At 41.2% G+C, this 24,120-nt stretch overlaps 1 protein-coding gene across 6 annotated transcripts in view; it reads left to right on the forward strand.

Annotated features, from left to right (window-relative positions):
* Scaf4 (SR-related CTD associated factor 4) overlaps nucleotides 1–24,120 on the forward strand; it is a 57,477-nt gene that overhangs the window by 17,937 nt on the left and 15,420 nt on the right. For 3 of the 6 annotated variants that reach the window (XM_037209649.1, XM_028877144.2, XM_028877146.2), the window contains exons 2-16: nucleotides 3,340–3,423; nucleotides 4,220–4,264; nucleotides 6,273–6,434; nucleotides 8,235–8,370; nucleotides 8,981–9,120; nucleotides 9,651–9,827; nucleotides 14,588–14,778; nucleotides 15,061–15,169; nucleotides 17,027–17,374; nucleotides 17,805–17,893; nucleotides 18,824–19,014; nucleotides 19,735–19,835; nucleotides 20,266–20,379; nucleotides 22,019–22,175; nucleotides 23,416–23,573. In XM_037209649.1, the coding sequence (XP_037065544.1) occupies nucleotides 3,340–3,423; nucleotides 4,220–4,264; nucleotides 6,273–6,434; nucleotides 8,235–8,370; nucleotides 8,981–9,120; nucleotides 9,651–9,827; nucleotides 14,588–14,778; nucleotides 15,061–15,169; nucleotides 17,027–17,374; nucleotides 17,805–17,893; nucleotides 18,824–19,014; nucleotides 19,735–19,835; nucleotides 20,266–20,379; nucleotides 22,019–22,175; nucleotides 23,416–23,573 (2,202 nt within the window). The remainder of the gene's footprint in view (nucleotides 1–3,339; nucleotides 3,424–4,219; nucleotides 4,265–6,272; nucleotides 6,435–8,234; nucleotides 8,371–8,980; nucleotides 9,121–9,650; nucleotides 9,828–14,587; nucleotides 14,779–15,060; nucleotides 15,170–17,026; nucleotides 17,375–17,804; nucleotides 17,894–18,823; nucleotides 19,015–19,734; nucleotides 19,836–20,265; nucleotides 20,380–22,018; nucleotides 22,176–23,415; nucleotides 23,574–24,120) is intronic. The other 3 variants (XM_028877145.2, XM_028877147.2, XM_037209648.1) reach the window with 2 other exon arrangements.

Here is a 24,120-nt window from a genome sequence, read left to right on the forward strand (position 1 = left end):
TTGCATTCTCAGCATTAGCCAGTGGCAGAGCCAAACTTCGTGGACAGTTAGTTGATTATTGGGTTTGTGTTCTGACCAAGAATAACAAATTATGAAAACTCAGTAGCTGTAATCAAAGTCATGGATTGTCACAAAGCTGGCCTTTATAAATCTGAGAGATTCCTCAGGCAATACTGGTGACCTTGACAAATTTTTTTTGTTTACGATTATTAAATTGCAGCTTGACTCTTGAGGAGAAGGACTAAGTAGTAAGCTGTATACTTTAGATGTGATAAACTGCTTGTAAATAGAGACACGATCCTATAAATTGTCCAGGCTGGCAGTGAACTTGTAACCTCTGCCATAACTCCTCAAGTATCAGGTGTCATGAACTTTTGTGTTGGGCTTAACATAATTGATTTTAATTAAAACAAAATTGGGGTTGGTACATGTGAGGAAGGGTAGCCATAGATACCAGGAAAAGAAAACAGAAAACTATTAAGGACTGTTTCAGATAAGTCCATTTGAGAGATGAATTAATAATTCGTAAGACAGTAATACAGTGTTGTTTTTAAAGACCTGGGATCAAATTCAGAAGCAGTTGCTGTGGGGGCCTTGTCTTGCCTGGACGTGCTTGCATGAGTGTTTACAAAGTAGAATCTCACCGTACACAACAGAGCCTGCCTACTGATAGTTCTTCTATGCTCAAAGACACAGTTGAGATCTCAAAACCAGTGTTTGGTCATCCATCTTGTGACATTAAGCACAGTTCTGAATAGCCTTCTATTCTGATCACCTGAATGTGGGTAGGTTTCTGGGGTTTGTTTTTCTTTCTTTTTTAGTGTAGGAATCTAACCTAGGGCCTTGTACATGTGAACCAAACGCCCTAACTTTGAGCAGCATTCAGCCCCTCTGGATTGGCTTGTTTTCTTGTCACTGTGACAGAGTACTTGACAAGTGAAAGGAAGAAAGACTTGTCTGGGCTCAGATTTTAGAGGATTTTATTTAGTCCACAGAGGCAGCAAAGGCAGGAAGCCGTTTGTAGCAGCTGAGACATGTTACATCACAGTGGAGCAGGGGGTAATATCAGGTGCAAATTCCAACGGTTACAGCATTGGATACACCATTCAGAAGTGTCAACTTTGGAATAGGCTAGATTTGACATTTTTTAGTTCAGATTCATTTCTTGGGTGTCATGTAAAACGAGAACCTTTCTAAGAGTGACATGAAAACATCTGAGAGGCGATGAGGTCATGCTGCTACCTTATGCATGCAAGTTATGGAAGCAACTCCTTTCTTCTTTATGCGCCTCTTGTTACTCTTTTGCCCGAATATTGACTGTTGCTATATGATTGTGCTTTAATTTTTAGAATGACTGTGATGGTTTGTTTTTGCTTAGAAGCAGTGGCAGTCTTGTATGCTCATTGGACTTTAAAAATAAACAGTGACTTGCTTACTGTTGACATGACTTAATATGTGCAATCTGAGGAATAGTAAACGTGTGCTGTATGTTTATGAATCAGTTTTAGGGTTTTTAAGTTGAAATAGTTAAATTTGTCTTAGTTCACTGATTTGCATAGCTTTACCCATTACTATGTCCTTTCTACTTTTCCATTAGTGTTTTTTTCAAGGTGAACCTTTTTAAAGGGGGGGAGGGAGGGAGGGAAGGAGGGGGAGAGAGAGAGAGAGAGAGAGAGAGAGAGAGAGAGAGAGAGAGAGAGAGAGAGAGAGAGAGAGAGAGAATATGAATTTATTTGTATGTGCACATGAATGTAGGTGCCCAAAGAAGCCAGAAGAGGGGATTAGATCTCCTGGAGCTAGAGTTATAGACTGGTGAGCCACCCACCCTGGGTGCTGGGAACCAAACTCAGATCTCCTCTAAGAGCAATGTGCCTCTTACTGCTCGGGAAATAATAAAGAATTGGTGTCTTTTAGAATCTCCTCAGAAAATGAATTTGTTTATAATACCTTAAGTAGTTTCTCCAATTTTCTTAACATTTATAGACAATTTTGAGCTTTTTCTGCTTAGAGTATCTGGTTCCTACATTGTTGCACCCCCGCATCCCATGCCTTTTGTATGTGTAGATGCACACAGTCCCTAGTTCTAAAGAGCTATGAAATTGTAACTTTTTAGGCTATGCTGCCAGGTAGGGCTGCTTTCCCTAGGAAGAGACTCGTTTTTTTAGACATGCTGTATTATCTAGTCATGGTACACTTGAGAGACATTAGTTAGCTGGGAGGAAATGGAGATGGCTCAGAAACCCCTGAAATGTGCTTGACAGTTACTAGAGTTCTTCAGGTGAGCGTTGCCTAAAAGTTGAGTGCATTGTGCATGCATGAGCGTGCGTGTGTGTGTGCGCGCGCGCATGTGTGTAGAGAACAACCTGTGTGTGTGTGTGTGTGTGTGTGTGTGTGTGTGTGTGTGTGCGCGCGCACGCGTGTAGAGAACAACCTCAAGTGTCATGCACCTCTGGTCTGCCCGGCTTTTTCCAGCCTGAGGTTACAAGGACAAGCCACCCACCATACAGCACCTTCTGCCCTTGTGCTGACGAACCATCTCCCCAGGGACAGGGACCCTCCGTATCCCTGGCTGACCTGGAGCTCAGAAAGATCTGTCTGCCTCTGCCTTCGAAGTACCAGGGAGATTAAAGGTTCACTGTCACATCCAGTCCTAATCTCCTCAGTGCTTAATTTCAGGATTTTATATTTATAATCTTCTCGGCTCTGATTATTATCTTAGTTGGACTTATTTTTGAGGGAAAGAATATTGCGTGTTTTGGCATCAAGAGATTACCTGATTGCTTGCTGTAAAGATTCATTAAACTTAGGTCTGACTGTGAGTTGTGGGCTGGGTTTTAAATGAAGAAATTTTGAACATTAGCATCACAGATATTTGGATCTTTCTTCATAATGGCATTTTAAATCTGTTGCTTGACTTTTTTACATATTTATCTAAATGACCTTAAGGTTATTGAAAGTCCTTCAAAGCCTCAGTAAGATTTGGAACTGAAATTAAACATTGATAAAATCACACTATTGCCACAGTCCGTCCAGGAGGAGCTGTGTTGTTTCTCCTCACAGTTTTTAGTTTTGTGAAAGACTGATTTTGTTGGTTTTGTAACTTTTTAAATGTTTTTGCCTCTGTATTCATACTTTTTTCTTTTTAATGTGATCCTCTCAATTGATTTTTCTACGTGATGATATAGGTGTATAGAAAAGTTGATGTTGGATATGTAGCCAAATTGACAAATTTAGTTATAAAGATTTGTTGTTCTCTTGGCCAATGGATATAAATATCTTTGTAAAACAAGGAGAATTGACCCCTGAATTTACCTTTATTTCTTGTTTTGTTTTCTTAAGCTTTTTTCACTTATGGATATGAAACCTCCCATCTCTAGAGCCAAGATGATTCTGATTACTAAAGCTGCTATCAAAGCTATTAAGGTGAGAATAAATCTTTAACTATTATTGATGGGTGAGGGGTGTGCCATGTGGAGTCAGTTCTCGTCTTCACCTTGATGTGGGTTCTGTGGATCCAGTTCAGATGGCCAGGCTTCTGTAAGAAACACCTTAACCCACTCAGCCATCTTGCCAGCTCTGCTTTTGAATCATCTAAAATTTTATTTATTTATTTATTGTTTTTTTGTTTTTGTTTTTGTTTTGTTTTTTTTTTTTTTTTTGAGGCAGGGTTCTCCATGTAGTTTTGGTGCCTGTCCTGGATCTCTGTAGACCAGGCTGGCCTCGAACTCACAGGCCTGGCTATTTAAAATACTATTAACATCAGAATTTATCTTGTGAATTAAGTTTTGCTGAAGGTTTGTGACAATACTATGTCAATCCTTATAAACCAGCTGTGAGATATTGTCTTCTTATGAGAAAAAAAAAGTCAAAACTTGGGCTTGGAGAACTCAGCTGTGTTACCCAGGATCACATTGTAGTTAATGGCACAATTTAGGAATGTTATGACTTCGTTTTGGCTCTACCATGTCATGATAGCCTGATACCTTGTTTCATGAAGGTTGGTTAAGGAAGCACATTCTCCTTGGAAAGGAGTGTGCAGTTTTTGTTTTGATTAATCCCTTTCTCAAGATTTCTTTGCATTTGTTGATTTTGAACTGTTTCTTTCTGACTGCTCTTTGAGTTAATTGCCGGCTAAAACTGTCAAGGCTTTGAGTGCTTTCACTGATTGTAAGGAGTGTAGAAATGTATAAACTGGCTGTAACTTTCTGTTCTTTTTCAGCTCTATAAGCATGTTGTTCAGATTGTAGAGAAGTTCATCAAAAAGGTAACTGTTTCATTATTACTGTGTTTACTTATGCTATGTATTTACGTGTGTGAACTGGAATTGGGTCTATGCTTCTAAAAACGCTCTAGAAAAAAGTAGTTTCTGGGGTTGGAGCCATTGCTCAACAAGGTAAGAACACTGAAAGCTCTTCCAGAAGACCTAGGTTCACTCCCTAACACCCATGTGGTGCTCACACTCTTCCGAAACTCCAGTTTCAGGGAATCCTAGGCATTCTTTTGGCCTCTTTGGGTACCAGACATGCACATGGTACACATACAGACATGTAGCCAGATCACTCTTACACAAAAAAATAAAGGTTTTAAAAATCAGTTACTGACCTGGGTGGTGGTGGTGCACCCCTTTAATCCCAGCACTGGGGAGTCAGAGCCAGGCGGATCTCTGTGAGTTCGAGGCCAGCCTGGTCGACAGCGTGAGATCCAGAACAGGCTCCAAACCTACAGAGAAACCGTCTCTAAAGAAAAAAGTTACTGAGTTCTTTTAAACACGGAAGTTTTACAAGGTAACTTTTCATGTACTGCCATTCATTGAATATTGGCGGAAAGTTGGGCGCTCAGCTTCTGCCCTAGCTGACAACAGTTTGTTGTCTTTGTGTTGGACCTTTCCCCAAGCCTAAGGGCCTGCCTGGGCCATGCCCTTTGCCCCGTCCACTCTGTTGGCATTAGTTCTCCTGTGAGGTTTTCAGGTGAACTTACTGACTCTTCCCTGTTGCTGTCGTGAGCTGTTTTCAGGTGTACGGTGGTGTGTTGTCTTAACACGTGTAATTAGCATGCCTTTCTCACTAGAGAGCTGAGAGGGATCGGAGACATCTTAATCCACTGACTGCCTTTGGGCCAGGATGGAAGTCTGTAGTAGTTTTGTCAGTCAGAAGCTTCTTGTAGCAGCAGATCAAAAGGCAGAGAAGTCAATGGGGAGAACATGGAGTGTGTGTGTGCTTCTGCCTCCTGTTACCATGCATGTGCTCTGAATTTACTGAGGTTTCTTTTTTTTTTTTTTTTTGTTTTTGAGACAGGGTTTCTCTGTGTAGCTTTGCGCCTTTCCTGGGACTCACTTGGTAGCCCAGGCTGGCCTCGAACTCACAGAGATCCACCTGGCTCTGCCTCCTGAGTGCTGGGATTAAAGGCGTGCGCCACCACCGCCCGGCCTGAGGTTTCTTTCTAAGGAAAATGGACACAGTGCCTGTTGTTGGCTTGCCTTCCTACTGAATATATTACAAACATCTACAAAAGAACCCTTGGTGTGGTTGTTACTATGATTTCCTTAACCACTCTGTAGCTACTGCTCATTGAAGGTGCTAACCTTAAAGGAAAATGTCCATGAATATTGTTTTCCTTAGCATAAACTCTTAAGGTCAAAGAAGGCTTTGTTTTTGTTGCTGAATTGTCTTCTGTGAAGGGTTAGGCCTTTTCCTACAGAAATGCCTATTTCACTAGTGTTTTGTTTGTCCTTCGCCCAGTTTATAGACTCAGATGGCCTTTCCTCTTACACTTTATTTCTCTGGTAAAACCTAGCATGTTTAAAAGTATTTTTTAGTAATTTCAAAAGGTGGAAATGATTTAATCAGAGACTCATAACAACTGAATTTGTAGGAACGTGGGTTGGTAATGGCCTCTGGAAAGTTTCAGAGGAAGTCAAGGATCTGGGGGAAAGTCTTTGGAGACTGAGATATCAAAGAATGTAAGTGTTCACAGACTTGAGAAGTTTGACGGCCAGTTAGGTGGTGGTTTGTACAGAGTGGACAATGGCTGTGTAGAGCTGCATACTCATGAGGTAATGGGTGTCAGATTTACTTGGGATTTCCCGGTTGGGGGTCGGGAGCCTCAGCACTTTGTGGTGTAGCCCCGGATGGCCTGGAACTCACTCGACAGAGCAAACTGGGATTCACAGAGATCCACCTGTCTCTGCGGCCTCCGGGACGCTGGGTTAAAGGTGTGCACCACCACTCATGGGTTACTTTCCTTATATTAACAGTATGTCTTTACCCTTGCAGTGTAAACCAGAATACAAGGTTCCAGGATTATATGTCATCGATTCCATTGTGAGACAGTCTCGTCACCAGTTTGGAACTGATAAAGATGTTTTTGGGCCAAGATTCTCTAAAAATATAACTGCTACATTCCAATATTTGTATCTTTGTCCATCTGAAGATAAGGTATAGTTAATAACTTGTAAAGTTTTGTGGTCTTGTTGTGTGTGTATTTTTATGTGTTTAGATTCATGTTATTAAATCCTATCTTCATGTAGTAAGCTCTCTAGCCTTTAGATTCTCTGCAGTGGTCGCTTCTAGTCTGGCTTCCTTGTGAAATGCAGATTCACCTGGCGTCTGCACAAGGACTTTTCTAATGTTGGATTGTAGAAGGAACCAGAGTTACAGAATCTCAGCAGAGCAGTGAGTGCTGGGGAGGAGTGGGGTGTGAGGAGGTGCGTAGTGGTGGGTCCAAAGTTTCAGTTAGGCGAGGTCAAGTTCTGAGATCTGCCAATCATGGTACTTCAAATGAACAGCTCTGGTTTCTAGAGATTTCTAGAGAAGGTATGGTTCGTGTTAAATGTTCTTACCCCAGTTAAAAGAAGCCAAAGGGTTTGTAGAGGAGGCATTATTATCTTTAAAAAAATATATGAGTCGGTGGGCATGGTGGCCTCTCAGCACGGAGCGGTATCTGCAGGAAGATAGCTAGTGACAGCAAGCCTGAGCTACAAAGATGCACTTGGACGATGAGCAGCTCTGTGTAGAGAAAATACTGTCTCAGTTTGTTGCTTATTTTAGAAGGCCCAGAATTGTTCTTCCCACCATGCAGGAATGTAAGTGATACTAATCTGCAATAAGACTGCAACACACACACACACACACACACACACACACACACACACACACACACACACACACACACACACACACACGGTTTCACAGTGAACTGTAGAAAGAAAGGAGGAACCTGACAGTCACACATAGTACTCTCTCGGTAGGTGGGAACTGCACAGCAGTATTAATGAATGAATACTCACATCACCTGCTGCTTTGGTTTCCCTGGCTTCCTCAAGAAATGATGAAACAGAAGGAAACTTGGGTTTATTTGCAGTTTGACCGCATCAGAGAGAAAGGATGCTTATTTCTCCTCCCGTGTTGCTGTGTTAGAATTAAGATTCAAAGAAAACCCTAAGGTAAAGGCCAGCAGATATGTAGGTTTAGTTGTGGGACAGTTTACCAGCCCTTTCCAAGGTGTGAAGGGTTAAGTTGCCCCCTTTACAGTTTAGATGGTCTCTTCCATCTACTGTAACTCTGGCCCATTCTCTCGGCATGGACTCATGGATACAATACTCAGTAATGAGAATGGAGACAGTTGACATTCAGAGGAACGCTATGGCATTCCTGAGTCTGTGTATATATTCTTAGACTCTTGAAGCATAATTTTATAGAATAAAATCCCTGGACCCATGAATAACACAATTTTGTTTGGCTCTCCTTCATACTTACTTGGCCACAAAACATCTTTTTCCTGTTATCAGACAATTTCTTAAAAAAAACTGGTTTCTTTTCATTTGTATTTTGTGCTAGGGCCTCATATTTGCAGTCTTCCTTTTTTGAGTGCTGGTGTTACAAGCATGTGCCACCACATGCAGATAGTGGTTAACTGCCTTAATCATCCCGAAGAAATTCTTAATTAACTCTTCTAAGATAATTGAGTTTCGTCAGTGTTTTTCTTTGTAACTCTTAGTAAAGAACAGTGATAATCAAATAATAACTTTTTTTTATTTGCTAGGTATATAGTCTGTCTGTGTTCCTTTTATTAGATTATACCACTGAGGAAAGGTTAATTTGAGTTGTTAAACTAGGTAATGATTTTGATGGATTTTTTTCCCCCCGATGAAACAGTAATGGTTTCTCTTTAAAATCAGATATGATAAGCTATTTCTGTAAATATTTATTGTATGTTCATTTTCTTGCATATAACAGAGTAAAATAGTTCGTGTGCTAAATCTTTGGCAAAAAAATGGAGTATTCAAAATTGAAATTATTCAACCTCTTTTGGACATGGCAGCAGGAACCAGTAATGCTGTTCCAGTAGCAGAAAATGTCACCAACAATGAAGGTACAGTGGCATGTCTGATCACAAGACAGGTTCCTGAGAGCGCACTGGCGTCTCTGGCTCGCTCTTCTGTTTGTTTGTTTGTCCTGTTCTGGTTGGTTGGTTTTTGTCTTTATCATGTTCTATTTTTATTCTTTATATGCCTGTTTGTTTTCTAATGAGAGACAGAAAGAAAGGGTGTCGATTCAGAGAGGGGAGGGAGGGAGGGAGGGAGGACCTTGGAGGAGTTGGTAGGGAAACCATAGTCAGACTATATTGAATGAGAAAAACTTGATTTTCTTCCTCCCTCCCTCCCTCCTTCCCTCCTTCCCTCCTTCCTTCCAGAAAAGTTTAAAGAGAGTTGAGTTTGTCTACATGAAAGGTTTTGTTTCTGTGTTGGTAGAACTTTCCCATAGGAAGGAAACTTGAGTGTGCATTTGGAAGGCAGCTTTTCTTCCTGTGATTCTTACTTCAAATGGGAATGTGCCCTTTGTCACTTCCTATATAGTATATATCTTACAAGTTAAACTGGACAGAATTTTGTTTTAGCAGCAAAACTTGAAGGTGTTTTAAACGGGTGGGGGTCGGGGGGTATGTTGACTTTTTTTGAGGCCTAATGCCCTTTGCTTTTTAGGCTCACCTCCACCCCCAGTAAAAGCCTCTTCTGAACTTGCACAAGCTCCCACAAACTCCATGCCTACCATGCCACAGTTGCCCAGCTCTGACGCCTTTGCTGCTGTGGCTCAACTGTTTCAGACAACTCAAGGCCAACAGGTAAGCTGCTGAATGAGCAAATGGTTTGCAGAGCTAGGTTCTGTTGGTGTTGTTTCCCATTTCTTCTTCCTACGCTCCTTGATGGGAGAAAATGTCTTCTTTTCCACCAGAGTAGCCTTCACTAGGAAGCAAATGTAAGGAGTTAGAGCTAACGAGGGAAATGTGAATGTGGAAATAAGGCAATGATAAGGTGGCAGGCGTTGTTGCTCACATTTCTAGTAGTTCTGACTGACTCAGATTATATGGAGTGAAATGTTCTGTATTTCTAGAAAACTTGCTGTTACAATTCCATGTGTTTTCTCTTTTCTTTGAGCTTGTTTGTATCTTTGGGATTGTCAGCATACATTTTTAACTGTAATCGGTACACTGTAATGTTCATTCACAAATGTAGCCATGATGAAAGGTGGACTCTGACCAGTGTACTTTCTGCCTATGCTATTTCAGTCACTCTGAGATTCTTTTCTTTTTAGTAAAGTAACTTTGATGATGATGCTTTGTTGTGTGGTTTATCCGTTTTCCCATTCTTTAAGCTTCAGCAGATCCTTCAGACTTTTCAACAACCTCCAAAACCACAGTCTCCCGCACTTGACAATGCTGTGATGGCTCAGGTTCAGGCTATCACAGCTCAGTTAAAGACAGCTCCTACACAACCACCTGAGCAAAACGCTGCTTTCCCCCCACCTGAACAAAAAACTGCATTTGACAAGGTACGCTTCTCTCACATCGCCCCACTGTCTGTCTTTCCCATATGCATTGTGGGCTCTGCATCTGCAGCTTCTCTGATTGTTCATTTGTGGTTTGAGTTTTTCTCCTCAATGTCAAAATGTGTTTTTCCTGGTTATACGTGTCATGCAGACTTGCTATAAACAAGTTTACAGAATAAAGAAAAGTGAAGAGAAGGAAATTCTTCACTAGCCGACTCGTACCTAGCGAGGATGCTGTCGTGTTTTGGTGTATGTTTTCCAGAAGTAATATATTACGGGTCTGAGCTTTTGTTCTGATCTTTATTGTTAGGTCTGTGTCCATTCAGTGTGAATGGTTATTAAGATTCCAGTAGATGGAGACCTCAGGTTATCTATTTTGCTACTGATAGACATTTGCTGATGCTGTGATAACTGTAGTTATCATGTCTAGGACGGGAGTCCTGGGGTGACCCCAGCATCTCTCTGCTTACTCATTGGGCCTTGCCATCCTTAGGAGCTCTGTTTCTGTGTGGCTGTGACCAAATACCCAAGAGAACAATTGAAACAGGGAAGGTGAATTTTGGTTCCTGGTGTCTGAGAGTTGAATCCATGATTGCAGCACGACCACGTGGCAGATGAACCTCTACAGTTTAAAGTGGACAGGAAGCAAGGGGAGGGGAAAGACCCCTGGGAGCATCTCAGAGTGGAACTTAACAGGCATGGCTTAGATACTGCTACCAGGGTGTGGGTGTGCTGTGGGCTTCAACCCAGACAGCTCTACTTTGGTCTCTTGTGTTTTGTTAGGGTTAGGACTGTTTAAAATTTCCTTTTCCAGTTTTATAATTTAAAAAAAAAAAAGATTTTGATTCGTAGCATTAAATGACATGTTTGATATCATGATCTCTAAAATTTGATTCTAACGTAAGATATAAAAATTTTATCACCAATAATCAGTGTGGTAGGTAAATGCCAGTTTTCATTATTTTAGCTTAATGATTAATAAGTCGCTACTGATTTTAAGAAAGACTGGATTAGATTTTGAGTAAAAAAGGAATGAACAGGGCTGGAGAGATGGTGTAGTCAGTAAAGTGCTGGCTGTTCAGGAGCGATGAGCTGGGGTCACATCCCCGGCCGGGGCCATGGAAAGCTGCGTGGCGCGTGCCGGTCACCCAGCATACACACACACACACACACACACACACACACACACACACACACACACACACACACACACACAAGGAATATATATTTGTAGGGGAAAGAGAATACAGAGTTATAAGGCAAAAAGAAGCATTCCACAGTGCTTTGAAAAGAAGTGTTTGTATGTGTGCTTACAGGTCTATTTCCATGTACAAGTGAACATAAGTTCTTGTGTGCTTTTCATTTGGAAATCTCCCTGTTTTTTATTACCCACCTGCTCCCACCCCCACCCCCCAAAAAAGGCTCTGTATTCTTCAAATAGTTGTCTACTTCTGTGTCCAGTGTTCGTCTCTCTGGTCCTTCTGTTTTGGTTTTTAAGTGGGTTTTTGTTTGACATTGTCTTGTCACACCAATTTCTGCATCTTAACAGGTAAAGAGCTATATATCTGGTGCTAGGAATTGAACTCAGGGTCTTAGCCCATGCAAGTACCTGACCACCCATACATACTTTACTTCCAAATGTCCCTCTGCTTAATTCTTTCTCAGGCTTACTTGGGCTCCTCATGGTCTTATGTATAGGTTCTTCAGATAAGCCCTAAGTGGCATCTGTGATCAGTGGATGATTGGATGGGAAGATTTTTCTTAGATTTATTTTATGTGTATAAATGTTTTGCCTGAATGTATGATGTGAACCATGTGCATGTCTGATGCCTGTGGAGGTCAGAGAAGGCATCCAATTCCCTGGAACTGGAGTTACAGAGGGCTGTGAGCCAACATGTGATGTGGGTGCTGGGAACTGAACTGGGTCCTCTGGAAGAACAGCCAGTGCTCTCAACTGCTGAGCTAGCTGTCCCTGCAGCCATGTGGAGTTTTGCTTGAGTTAGTTTGTGTACTATAGAAAGTCAGCAAATTTTGAAGTTTTTTTCAGGCAGATGAGTAGACTGTAAATCCTTGTAAAAATTAACAATGTAGATCTGCCTGAGAATATTCCGAGGAGTAGTGTAGTAGAAATTCAGCTAGAGTTTCTATGCTGTGGCATCCCAGAAGCTTCTTCAGGACATCCCAGTTCTTGTTGGGAAGGTCGAGTCCAGACAGAGCCCACTTACTTGTCAAGGATGATAACCTGCTATACTCCAGGCCTGCTGATTAAGTGACAATGTGATAAATAATATTTCACCTTCACAGTAACATCCATACTACATTGGACCTTACAACTGGTCCCTATATTAGTTACCCAAGTTAACATACATTACCTATCAAAACATGCTTGTTGGGTGGACAGTAACCATAAATGCATCTTGGGTTTACTGCTACAGAATCTCCACAGTAAGCTAAAATGTTTTGGTGGTTTTCTTTTCTATAGGCCTTACATACTTCCTTGTTTCATTGATCCTTGGATTTTCCTAGTCTTTTTTAAAGTTTCTTAGCACTTTTGATTTGGTTGATAATGCCATGAAGAAAAGGCTGACATTTATCTCACATTGTAACTGGTTACAGTATTGGGGGCTCAGTTTTCTAGGTGGTTCTCTTGGGATTTCTAGGTAGTACTGAATGTGACACTCTTCAGCATCTGCACCTGTTACTTTTCTTCCTACCCCAGTGGTAGGAAACACTGAATGAAGACCGTAGCGGTGGGCATCCTTATCTTGCTGGTTACCGAAGTAGTTGTTAGTTCCATCAAGTTTGCAAAAGGAATTTTCTGCTGGGGGCTGGAGGTATGGGCGTGTGTGTGTGTGTGTGTGTGTGTGTGTGTGTGTGTGTGTGTGTTCTGTACTCTTTCATTTGACTAAAATCTGTCTTCAGCTAGGCACTGGGAGCACTTTTATTGAGATCTTCCTACATCTTCCTATTTCCTCTAAACCATCGAAAATTAATTTTTTTGATAAACTAGAGATCCTATAATTTATTCAAGTCTTTTTCCAGATCAATATGTATGAATATTAAAACTTAAATGTATCTTGTACTATAAGTTAGTATATGCCAAACTGTAAAGTACCTGAAGTATAGATTATGTTCAGAAAACACTTGTTCTTTTATAAAGAAATTTGCTATGTCCAATACTCTTCCCACTTGGGTTAGTTCTGTGTACCATGTTGTCTCAGGAAAGCCCTTACGTTCGTTCCTTAGAAGTCTGTTCATAAAATACACCAGTGTGTGGAGGCAGAACAGAACAGGAAACATGAGTTAGGAACCTGCGGAGACCGTGAGCACAGGAGGCAGAGCTGGAGAGAAACGTGTGCACATTGGAGGCTGAGCACAGGCATTTAAAGTACAAAAGACCAGTTTCCACCCATGATTCAGCGTTCACCAACTGTAGTTTGCTTTATGTTTCTTAACCTCCTTGAGCCTTGAGTTCCTTGTCTATATCAAAAAATAGATCTATATTGCAGGTTTTTTTATGATTACAAGATATAACTAACTGTTGAGTGTATTGCATTTCCTCTTTTTAATAAGGTTAATTTCTTTGTAAGTTACAGTGTGTGGGAGTGATGTATGTATGCCATGATATACATGTGGATGGAGGTCAGAGGACAGTTTCATGGAGTCCCCCCTCCCCCCACTTTGGGTGGGTTCCAAGGATGGCTCTCAAAGGTGTTGACAGGCCGTTTACCTGCCTGACCATCGCCCTGGCCTAATAAGGTTTATTTTAAATGTAAACTTAGTTTAATTTTACTGTTTTTAACTTTTTATCTTAAAATACTATTATTTTGGGCCGGGCGGTGGTGGCGCATGCCTTTAATCCCAGCACTCGGGAGGCAGAGCCAGGAGGATCTCTGTGAGTTCGAGGCCAGCCTGGGCTACCAAGTGAGTTCCAGGAAAGGCGCAAAGCTACACAGAGAAACCCTGTCTCGAAAAAACCAAAAAAAAAAAAAAAATACTATTATTTTTATTTTTTTAATTTTTATTCTAGAACTTGTAGATTATTTGGATATTTTATTTTTAAATTATTTATTTTTATTTTATGTGCATTGATGTTTTGCTTGCATGTATGTATGTCTGTGTGAGGGTGTCAGATCTTGGAGTAACAGACTCCATGTGGGTGCTGAGACTTGAACCTGGGCCTCTGGAAGAGCAGTCAGTAGTGCTCTTATCCACTGAGCCATCTCTCCAGCCTTTGTTTCTTGTTTTTAATGAAAGTTTCTGGTAATTGGTGTAAGCTGTGAAGTTTTGAGAAGGAAGCTACTCAAGTAAACAGCTGACGAAACTTCCCTTGTTCCTGTCCTGCCCCATATTTTTTTCTTTCATTATGTTAGCATATTCTTGGCCAGGCAGCCTATGGAGATACATGGCTAGCTGCCTGGAAGCACACACCTGTTTGCATGTACACAGAGCCCTAGAAGCTTCAGTCTAAGCAAGTGAATAGTTTAGATACATAAGTGTACTGCTAAATTTATGATGAAATAAGTAGATAATATTCAGAAAGAAAATACAGCTTTTGTAATTGAAGAAAGAAAGTAGAATTTAAAGTTGTGTCTTTTCTAACGTGGTATTTATGTCAAAATTGTCTATCTTTGGACCAAGCTCCCCAGGACATGCAGGAGGAAAAGAAAGGTGTGCACAACATGGTAGGGTTGTAGCTGATGTAATGTTTCTGGTTTGGTGAGTGTCTGTATTTAAGTGGAGCATTGCTGTACACGTTACAGAAGCTGCTCGATAGATTCGATTATGATGATGAGCCTGAAGCTTTGGAAGACGCAAAGAAAGAGGATGTGACTGTCACTGCTGCAGCCCCTGCTGCTGCCCCTCCTGCACCCGCTGTGGTGGCCGCACCTTCTGTTGCTCCTGCTGGGCCCGCACCCTCTGCCACCTCTCCCCCTCCTCCGCAGGTGCCATTGTGAGTTCCTTCTTCATTCACTCTTGGATAGTCGTAACAGTTACAGAGCATACCCTAAGCGACAATCAGGACTAAAACACATTGCTGTGTGGTCTTTCTTTTGTGAAATTATATTAAGAGAATTTGTATCCTTTTCAGAATTTAGAATTTTAAGTGTGGCTTTTATGTTGGATTAATATTTGTTAATTACCTGCCACTCCTGAGTGGCAATCTGCAATGTAAATGTGACTAAGAGTCTTAAGTGCTTTTGAATGAGTAATAAAAGTGCTCACCTTGTTTTAGTGGCTATCCTGGGGACAGCTTGCAGCAGCCAGCCTACACACAGCATCCAAATATGGATCAGTTTCCACCTCGGATGATGGGGATGCAGCAGGATACAGTGCACCATCAGGTACAGACATTTTTCTTGTCTTGCGTTTTGTGTTCTCAGAGACCTGTTTGTACCTCTGAGCACTGTCACTGTGTAATTTGCTAAGAGAACTGCAGCTCCAATGAGAGCTGTGGAATGACAACTGTTTTGAGTTGCTTTTTATCTTAATTACAAGTTTATAAATATAACATGTTCATCTAATAACAATAGATATTTTAGTGAGAATAGTTTAGTGATATTGCAGTTCTATTTATTTAAAGACACTCCTTAGTCATACAGCTATTTCCTCTGCTGGAAGGTCACTTTCCTGTGTGCTGTGATGATTGGCTGCTGTAAAGGGCTTTCAAGCTTGGTGTGGGTAATACAGATAGTTTGAATTGTGTGACAAAATATATACAGCATACTGGAGAGTTACAGAGAATAGGGGTTGGGCCATCAGGTTTACTTTGCTACATACTCTGAGCTCACTTTGCTGTGAGTCTAAATTAGGGGTGGGGGTGGGGCCTTTAAAGACACAGCCTGCGGCCTCCCCTCCCCCTACTATAATCATTCCAGATAATCTGTGGAGTTTTGTTTGATACACACACACACACACACACACACACACACACACACACACAAACACACACACACACACAGGGTTTCTCTGTGTAGCTTTCGCCTTTCCTGGAACTCATTTTGTAGACCAGGCTGGTTTTGAACTCAGAAATCCGCCTGCCTGTGCCTCCTGAGTGCTGGGATTAAAGGCATGCGCCACCACTGCCCGGCTTGTTTGATTTTTTAATACTACAATGATTTTCATATGTAACCAACCTTGGGAAACATTGCTTTATAGCCTATGAAAAGGGTGTCCAGATATATCCTTAGACTGCGAGTTTTTTGTCTGTATTATTTCCAGGTCATTCTTTCATTTGATGACATATAGTTGGTACTGTGATTTTAATGGCTTATTGAGGAGGCCTGTTTAAATAATGAAAACACATGAACATACCGCCAGATATTAGACATATATTACCACCAATTTCTTTTTGTTGGTTGGTTAATTTTTCGAGACAGTATTTCTTTGTGTAACATCCCTGACTGTCCTGCAATTCACTGTGTAGTCAAAGCTGGCCCCAGACAGAGATTTACCTGCCTCTGCCTCCCAAGTGCTGGGATTAAAGGCGTGCGCCACTATGGCCCAGCTCTACCGACAATTTCTAAATACTTACAGAAAGCTATTTTGGGACATGATTAGTTGTATTGGTGTTGGCATTGTACATGCAGAAATGGTAGATTGTGCTTTGCTCTTACATTGTGACTGTTATTTAGTTTTGTTTTGTTTTGTTTTTAAATTTCACACATAGTTAGGTATGGTGTTAACACACAGTCCCAGGATTGGAGGAACTGAGACAGGAGGATTGTGTGTTTCAGGCCAGCCTGGGTTATACTTAATTAAAAGACCATTTTAATTTTTGCTTGTTGTTTTGAGCTTGTTTCTGAGATAAGGTCTTACTGTGTATAGTTTTGTCTGTTCTAGAATTCCGTTTGTTTTCCAGAAATCTAGAAATGGCAGCCATTTTCCCTTTTGGTATAAAAGCTTAATTACTGTTAAAAAGTTGAAGGAAGATGATTTGTGATCAAGTACCTCTTTGGCTAAGGCTACACTGTCATATGCTACCTTGAGTACATAAAGCTGGGTCTTGAATCATTGTGGAAAACCGAATGAGTTGGTAAACCACCTGCCATCTGAGTCACACTTGAATATGTGATGATGATTTGGAGAAAAGTTACACATACAGAAATCAGTAGCTTTTCTTTCTTATATAAAATAACTTTTCAAAATTATTTTTGACTACTGTTTCTTAACATAGATTTAATTCTTCTTTAAAATGAAAGGTTCCACTTCCTCCTAATGGACAGATGCCAGGGTTTGGGCTTCTCTCTGCACCTCCATTTCCTCCCATGCCTCAACCTGGGATGGCCCAACCTGGGATGCCTCAGCCTGGAATGGCCCAACCTGGGATGCCTCAGCCTGGAATGGCTCAACCTGGGATGCCTCAGCCTGGAATGGCTCAACCTGGGATGCCTCAGCCTGTGATGGCCCAACCTGGGATGCCTCAGCCTGGAATGGCTCAACCTGGGATGCCTCAGCCTGGGATTCCTCCAACTCCACCAGTACAACCAACTTTCCAATCTACTTTTCAACCACAAAATGAGCCTCTTTCACAAAAGCCACATCAGCAGGTAATAGTTTCTTGGGTTGATTTGTATGCACATTCCTTCTTCTCTGCCTGCTATTTCAATTTTTCAATATGTTGAAGATCTTTGGGCACTCTTTAATTCTTTGTTCTAAGAATTGTGTGGATGGTCCATACAATACTATCAACTGTGAGGATTAAAGCTAGTGTGTATAGATTCAACCAGAGCCTATTTTACTGTGTTTTATGGTGCTTTGTTAAAAATGTAATTTATACAGAGTGACTTCCAGAAGTAGAACCCTTCCCCTGGGTTTGCATACCATATGAAAGATTTTATTTTTCTTCCAGTGGTGGCTAGTCATTGTTTGGTCCACCCAGAAAATCAGTATTTCTAAGATTTTGGCCTCTTGTCCTTATGATTTCCAGAGTCCTCGTTTTCTGATCTTTTTTTGTTTATTTATTTTTCTTTTTTTAAGGAAATGGAAGTAGAACAACAGCCTTGTATCCCAGAGGTTAAGCGGCATGCGCCTGAGAGCAGAAAGTCAAGATCTAGGTCAGCATCCAGGTAACTTACAGGAAGGCTGCAGCGCTGTGTCTGAGGAAGACAGAAGGGTCGATTGCTCTGGTTTTGTTTTTTGTTTTGAGATAGAGTCTCACTGTGTAGCCCTGACTGGCATGGAACTTGGTATGTAGACCAGGCTGGCCTTGAACTCAGAACAGTCCACCTGCCCCTGCCTTCTGGGTCCTGGGATTAAAGATATGTCCACCACACCCAGCTTTAGGTTTTTCTGATATTCGCAGTGTTAACAATAACACTTGGTACATGAGGAGAAGGCATCAAAAGTAATGTTTTTTAGTCCCGTCTGGTGCTGTAGTTAGTTGGTAGAGTGCTTGCCTAGTGTGCCTAAAGCCCTGGGCTCAGTCATTAAGTACTGCATGGTCTGGCGATGTGTGCCAGACCCCAGTGTTCGGGTATCAGAAGTTTGACGCCAGCTTGGGATACATGAGACTCTGTCTTAAAAAAGACTCAAAAAAGTAAAAATGTTTTCAATTCCAAAGCACCTTCCCTGCATTTCATGTGAGTTGGGTTAGTACCTGTGAGTATGTGGTTTTGTGGGAGTTGTGTGTTGAGCATTTCCGACAGACGTGGAGGTATCATAGCTGTGTCACAGTTCAGGTGTGTGTTCTTCATTGCCGAAGAGGACTTTCTTAGGAGAAGGTAGAGTAGCAACCGTATTTCCAGCCCTGAGGACCAGCTGCTTAACCACGCAGATGGAATTGTTGGGGGTAGTGTTAGAGATGTTAAACAGAGTGTACAGTTGTAAGTGGTCCAGCCATATTATTTTGTTTAAATTATATCCATGCATTCCCTGTTACTGAGTTCTTACAGATCCAAACATTCATTCGCCTGGTTATGTTTCTTTTTTTCAACTTACTGTGTGCATCTTTCCCTTTTTTCTTTGTACTACCCATCTCCTTAATGAAAATTTATTAGGTCACCAAAAAGGAGAAGATCTAGATCTGGCTCTAGGTCTCGGAGATCCCGCCACAGACGTTCTCGGTCCCGATCCAGGGACAGGCGCCGACACTCACCTCGGTCTCGATCTCAAGAAAGACGAGATCGAGAAAAAGAGAGGGAACGGCGACAAAAAGGCCTCCCTCAGATGAAGGCAGAAACGGCAAGTGGTAAGTAGTGAGCCTTTCTTCACACCTGTTTACTGCATTTTCATGTTGTGGGCTTAAGATGTTGTATGACTGTTAGCAAAGCCATAAGTGAAACACTGTTGTCATGGTTATGTTTTATTCTGAATAGTGATGCACAGACTTGGTGCTTCTCTATACGAGAAGGTGTCTTTCCGTCGGCATAACTATGTCCCTCTGACAGAGATTTAGCAGTTTATAGACTAGGTTAGCTTGTGTTACCTCTGGATTTTCATCATTTTTAGAACATGTATAGTAGAAATATTCTTGTAAATCAGTAACTATTACAATTTAATTCATAATAGTGACCAGGATGTATTTAAAATGAGGCTCATACATAGGAGACACCATAAAGAAAGTCGAGTTAGAAGTGGGTGGCTGAGCAGATTAAAGGCTGGGTTGGTTGGTAACAGAGACTTCGGTTCAAGTCCTTGTTCTGTGCTTTGCCAGCAGATAGTGATAGGCAAGACACTGCTGTGGGGGCCTGGGTGTTCGTGGGCATTTTTAGGTCTAGTCACAAAGACCATTGTTTTTTCAATTTCTGTGTCCTAGTTTAATTTCTAAATACCTAATTTTCTATGTAATTTATAAATAGAATTTCCTATTTAAACTTTGGGCATTGTAATGTCATGCAGTAATGACTTGTCATTATGTCTTGTGCTACTATGGTTGAAATGAGTGTTTTCATCACTGATTTGTTTTCAGTTTGTAGTACCACACTGTGGGTGGGACAGCTAGACAAAAGGACTACCCAGCAGGATGTTGCCAGTCTCTTAGAGGAGTTTGGTCCAATTGAATCAATTAATGTGAGTACTTATTCCCCTAAGGGTGCTGCTGAGCTAGATGTGCCCAGTCATTTTTGAGAGGCAGAATGTACATGGGTGTGTGGAAGGCAGTTCCAGGCTGTGCTGCTCCCGGTCACCTTAACATTCTCTAGTTGACGTTTCTTGAACAGCCATGTTTAAGTTAAAATATCTTTCTAGAAAAGTCTGTAGCAAAATTTGCACAACTTAATCAAAACCAAACTTGAATGCCAACTTCAGTGAGTTTAATCCTACAGGTCTGTCTTTTCGGTAGTAGTGTTGGGGGCCAAAGCTTTGTGCATGCTTGGCAAGTGCTCGGCCGCTTGCTGGGCTCTAAAGCACTGATGAGAAGGGGCTCCAGCTGCTGCTGAAATCTGTATTGTCTTCTTTGTTATTGTCATTGCCTTTTGTAACACGGAAATATTTTGGACAGATGATTCCTCCCAGAGGTTGTGCCTATATTGTTATGGTTCATAGGCAAGATGCATACCGTGCCCTGCAGAAACTGAGCCGGGGAAACTATAAAGTGAACCAGAAATCCATAAAGGTACATTTTTACCATTTATAAAAGGGTTTAATGTAGTGTTATATTTATAAAAGGGTTTAATGTGGAATTACATCGGGGTTTTGTTTTGTCTTTGTTTTTGTTTTAACTATAATTTTGCTGTTTGGGAATAGCTTGAGACATAAAAGCCTCCTGAAAAACAATCACATGTTATGTGACAATTTCCTTAGTGTCTTTTTAATTAAGAAAGTTTTTCATGCAGTGTATTCTGATCAATCTTTCCTCCTCCGAGACCCTACCCCACCATCAATTCCATATCCTCTGTCTCTCTTTCAAAAATAAGCAACAACCCAAAGGGGGAAGCATAGAAAATATCGCACACTCCACAGATGCAGAAACCAAAACACACAAGCAAAAGATCAGTGAGACAGAAATGGCCAACAAAGACCAAGTCTGTCCCACCACCCCCAAAAAAAGAAAGAAAGAAAAATAAACTTGAGTCTAATGTGTACAACGTCCACTGGCATGGGGCCTACCTGGAAATTACTGTCCCCAGGAAGGCTCTCCTGGAAAAGGATTTTCCTTTGTAAGACGATGTCAATTACAGATGAGTTCTTGGTTAGAGGTGGAAGCCAATGTCCACTTCCCACCCTCAGTGCTGGCACCCTATCTGGCTTGAACCGGTGCAAACCCTGTACACGCCCCCACGTCTCTGATTTTATATGTGCACCAGTCCTGTTGCCTTGGAGTTATCCATCCCCTCTGGCTCTTACAGTCTTCCACATAGTTCCCTGAACCCCGAGGGGCGTCTGATGACTGTTCCCATTTAGGACTCTGGGTCTCTGTTATCTATCTCCCATCAGTTGCAAGAAACAGCTTCTCTGGTGGTGGCTAAGCAAGGTACCGATCTGTGGATATAGCAGAATCAAGCTAATGTAAAATTCTTAATGATAAGATTTTTTTTTAATAAAGTGCTGAATTTAACCAGGCTAGGTAAGCACTCTGTCACTTAGCCATGCCTCTAGCCAGCTTATTTATTTACTTAAACATTTGTTTAGAAATAGGTCTCAATAAACCAGGCTGGCTTGAACTCCTGATCCTCCTCCATCCACCTTCTAAGTACTGGGGTTATAGCATGCAATACCACATCTATCTAGCTTTAACTGGAGCTTTAAAGATAATGTTTTCTAGTAAAATACTTTCTTATATAAGATATCTTCAACTTATTCCTCAACTTAAGGGTTGCTATCTCTTCTTAGATTTAACTGGTAAAACTATCAACAGACATAAAGAAAAATAGGAGCACACAGACAACCATCCTTTGAGGAGTCCAACTCAGTGTTACCCTGCACTAGCACCTTGTTCTGCCCTGATGTGTGCTGTAAAACGATGTTGCCATATCTGTAAACTCTGAAAAGTGGGACCCAGTGTGCCTGGCTTCTCTCTCAGTGAACCTGTTCTGTTCTATCTCTGGCTGTGGAGAGGTTTGCCTCAGATTTCTGTCTTGAGGCAAAGTGGGAAGACAGGATAACCACTAATCAATCCCATGTCGAGGAGAGTCTTAACTATCCAGGTTGCTCCCTGGCAGCCTTGTCCTGATGAATAGAGTGATGGGAAATGGTGAGCTCTGAAGATTTATGACCCACTTTTCCTTTCTTTGTGTGGTTTTCACTGGTTATAGATTGCCTGGGCCTTAAACAAAGGAATAAAGGCAGATTATAAACAGTATTGGGATGTTGAACTGGGTGTTACTTATGTTCCGTGGGACAAAGTCAAACCCGAGGAGCTGGAAAGTTTCTGTGAAGGAGGAATGTTGGACAGTGACACACTTAACCCAGGTAACACAGTGTTTAACTTCTTTCACAGTTGGTAGTTATGTGACAAATCAATGTAAGTTTCTTCTTTGCACTGGGAAGAACTTTGGGGTGATCTTAAAGTTGTAAATTGAAGTTACAACATGGTTCGAGGGAGAAATACAGACACTAGTAAATCACTGATTCAGACTCTTCATTAGTTAGAACTTGGCACTGGAAACAGACTACTTAGTCTCCAGTTGCCTGTCATTGGTACAGACCAAGCATCAGGAAATGCCCCAAATCCAGAACACTTTCAGCACCAGGAGCATCTCAGGGTTTGGGCTCTTTGATTATAGATGCTGTACCAGTAATATATGAGTGTTTAAAGCCTCACTTTGTGGTGATATTCAACTCTGTATTATGTTTTAATTCATGCTTCATAATAATTTCTTTTGAGAAATTTAAACATCCAGAGAAGACACATACACATGCATTAGGAAGTTGAGCTGTTTGTGGATACGAATATTGTGAGTGTCGAGTTGTGGTAGGAATAAAGGATGTTTAAGAAGTGTTGACTTGGGCTGGAGAGATGGCTCAGTGGTTAAGAGCACTGGCTGCTCTTCCAGAGGAAGAGGGTTCAGTTCCCAGCACCCACATGGCAGCTCACAACTGTCTGTAACTCCAATTCCAGGAGATCTGACACCTTCACACCAATGCACATAAAATAAAGTTAAATAAATTACTAAAAAGGAAAATGTTGACTTGACAACCAAAAGAGGGAAAGTGATGTGGTGCTGCTGAGGTGCCCCACCCCCTTGTATAGTGCATGTTTTCACAGAGAGCTGGGTTTCACTTCAGGCAGGTGAGCCTCCCAAGCCCAGGTGTGCACCAGGGTAAGAAGAAGGTGGGATCCTGGAAGTGTAGAGGTCCTAGGAGGTTTCATGGATGAGACAGAAAGTTACTAATCAGTTAAGCCCAAGATTCCAAAATGGTTTGACTTGCCTTGAAGATACTAAAGAGGTGGAAGGGTATCTACATTACTTTCAAGTGTTAGGGAGGGGCTGAGCATATAGGTGTCAGAGCTGGACATGTCTGGTTGGAACCATCCATTCTGCTCACGGATTTCTGTTGTTATTTGTTAATTTAAACAGTTGCTAAAAATTAGCATAGAAGTTTCTTTAATGAAGCTAATATTTCCTAATCTTCAATTTTCATTGCTGTATTTAAAGTTGAAGTTGAAAATAGTAGTAAACATTTCTTGTTGTGTTTCTGTAATTCATAGATTGGAAAGGAATCACCAAGAAGCCTGAAAATGAAGTTGCCCAAAATGGAGGTGCAGAAGCCTCCCACACAGAACCAGTGTCACCCGTACCTAAGCCTTTGCCTGTACCCGTCCCTCCTATTCCTGTTCCTGCGCCCATAACAGTGCCACCTCCACAGGTAGGAATATCGAGGGCATGATTGAAACCTTTAAGGGTCTGAAAGATTGCTTTTTAAATCTTCCTGTTCTGTCTAAAATATGAATCAGAGGCCGTACTAATTTTTCATATTTTGGTATATTGCATCTATTTTTGAACTCCCAGTTTTTTTCATAAATGTTAATAAAACCAGAATAAATTTAGATTGTTTCACAAGTATGTGAATTACTCAGTGCCCTGACTTATAATGTCTTTGATATGAAATCTAAAACCACAAGTAATTTATGTTATTTTTGCTTCTGATTAGGCTTTCTTCAGGGAGTTATTATGTTCTGAACTCAGATACACATACCCGAGTCCCAGCTGCTTTGTGAAAAAGGAATCATTTCTTTTTTTTCTTTTTTTCTGTTTGTTTGTTGTTGTTGTTGATTAGTTGGTTGCTTGGTTTTTCAAGACATTGTCTTGCCATGTAGCCCAGGCTGCCCTCAAACTTGCATTGCTTTGCCTCAGTTTCCCAAGTGCTAGGGCTACATGAGCCACTGTACCTGGCTTACTGATAATTTTTAAAC

This window comes from Peromyscus leucopus, chromosome 12, assembly GCF_004664715.2.
Source record: "Peromyscus leucopus breed LL Stock chromosome 12, UCI_PerLeu_2.1, whole genome shotgun sequence".
NCBI lineage: Eukaryota > Metazoa > Chordata > Mammalia > Rodentia > Cricetidae > Peromyscus > Peromyscus leucopus.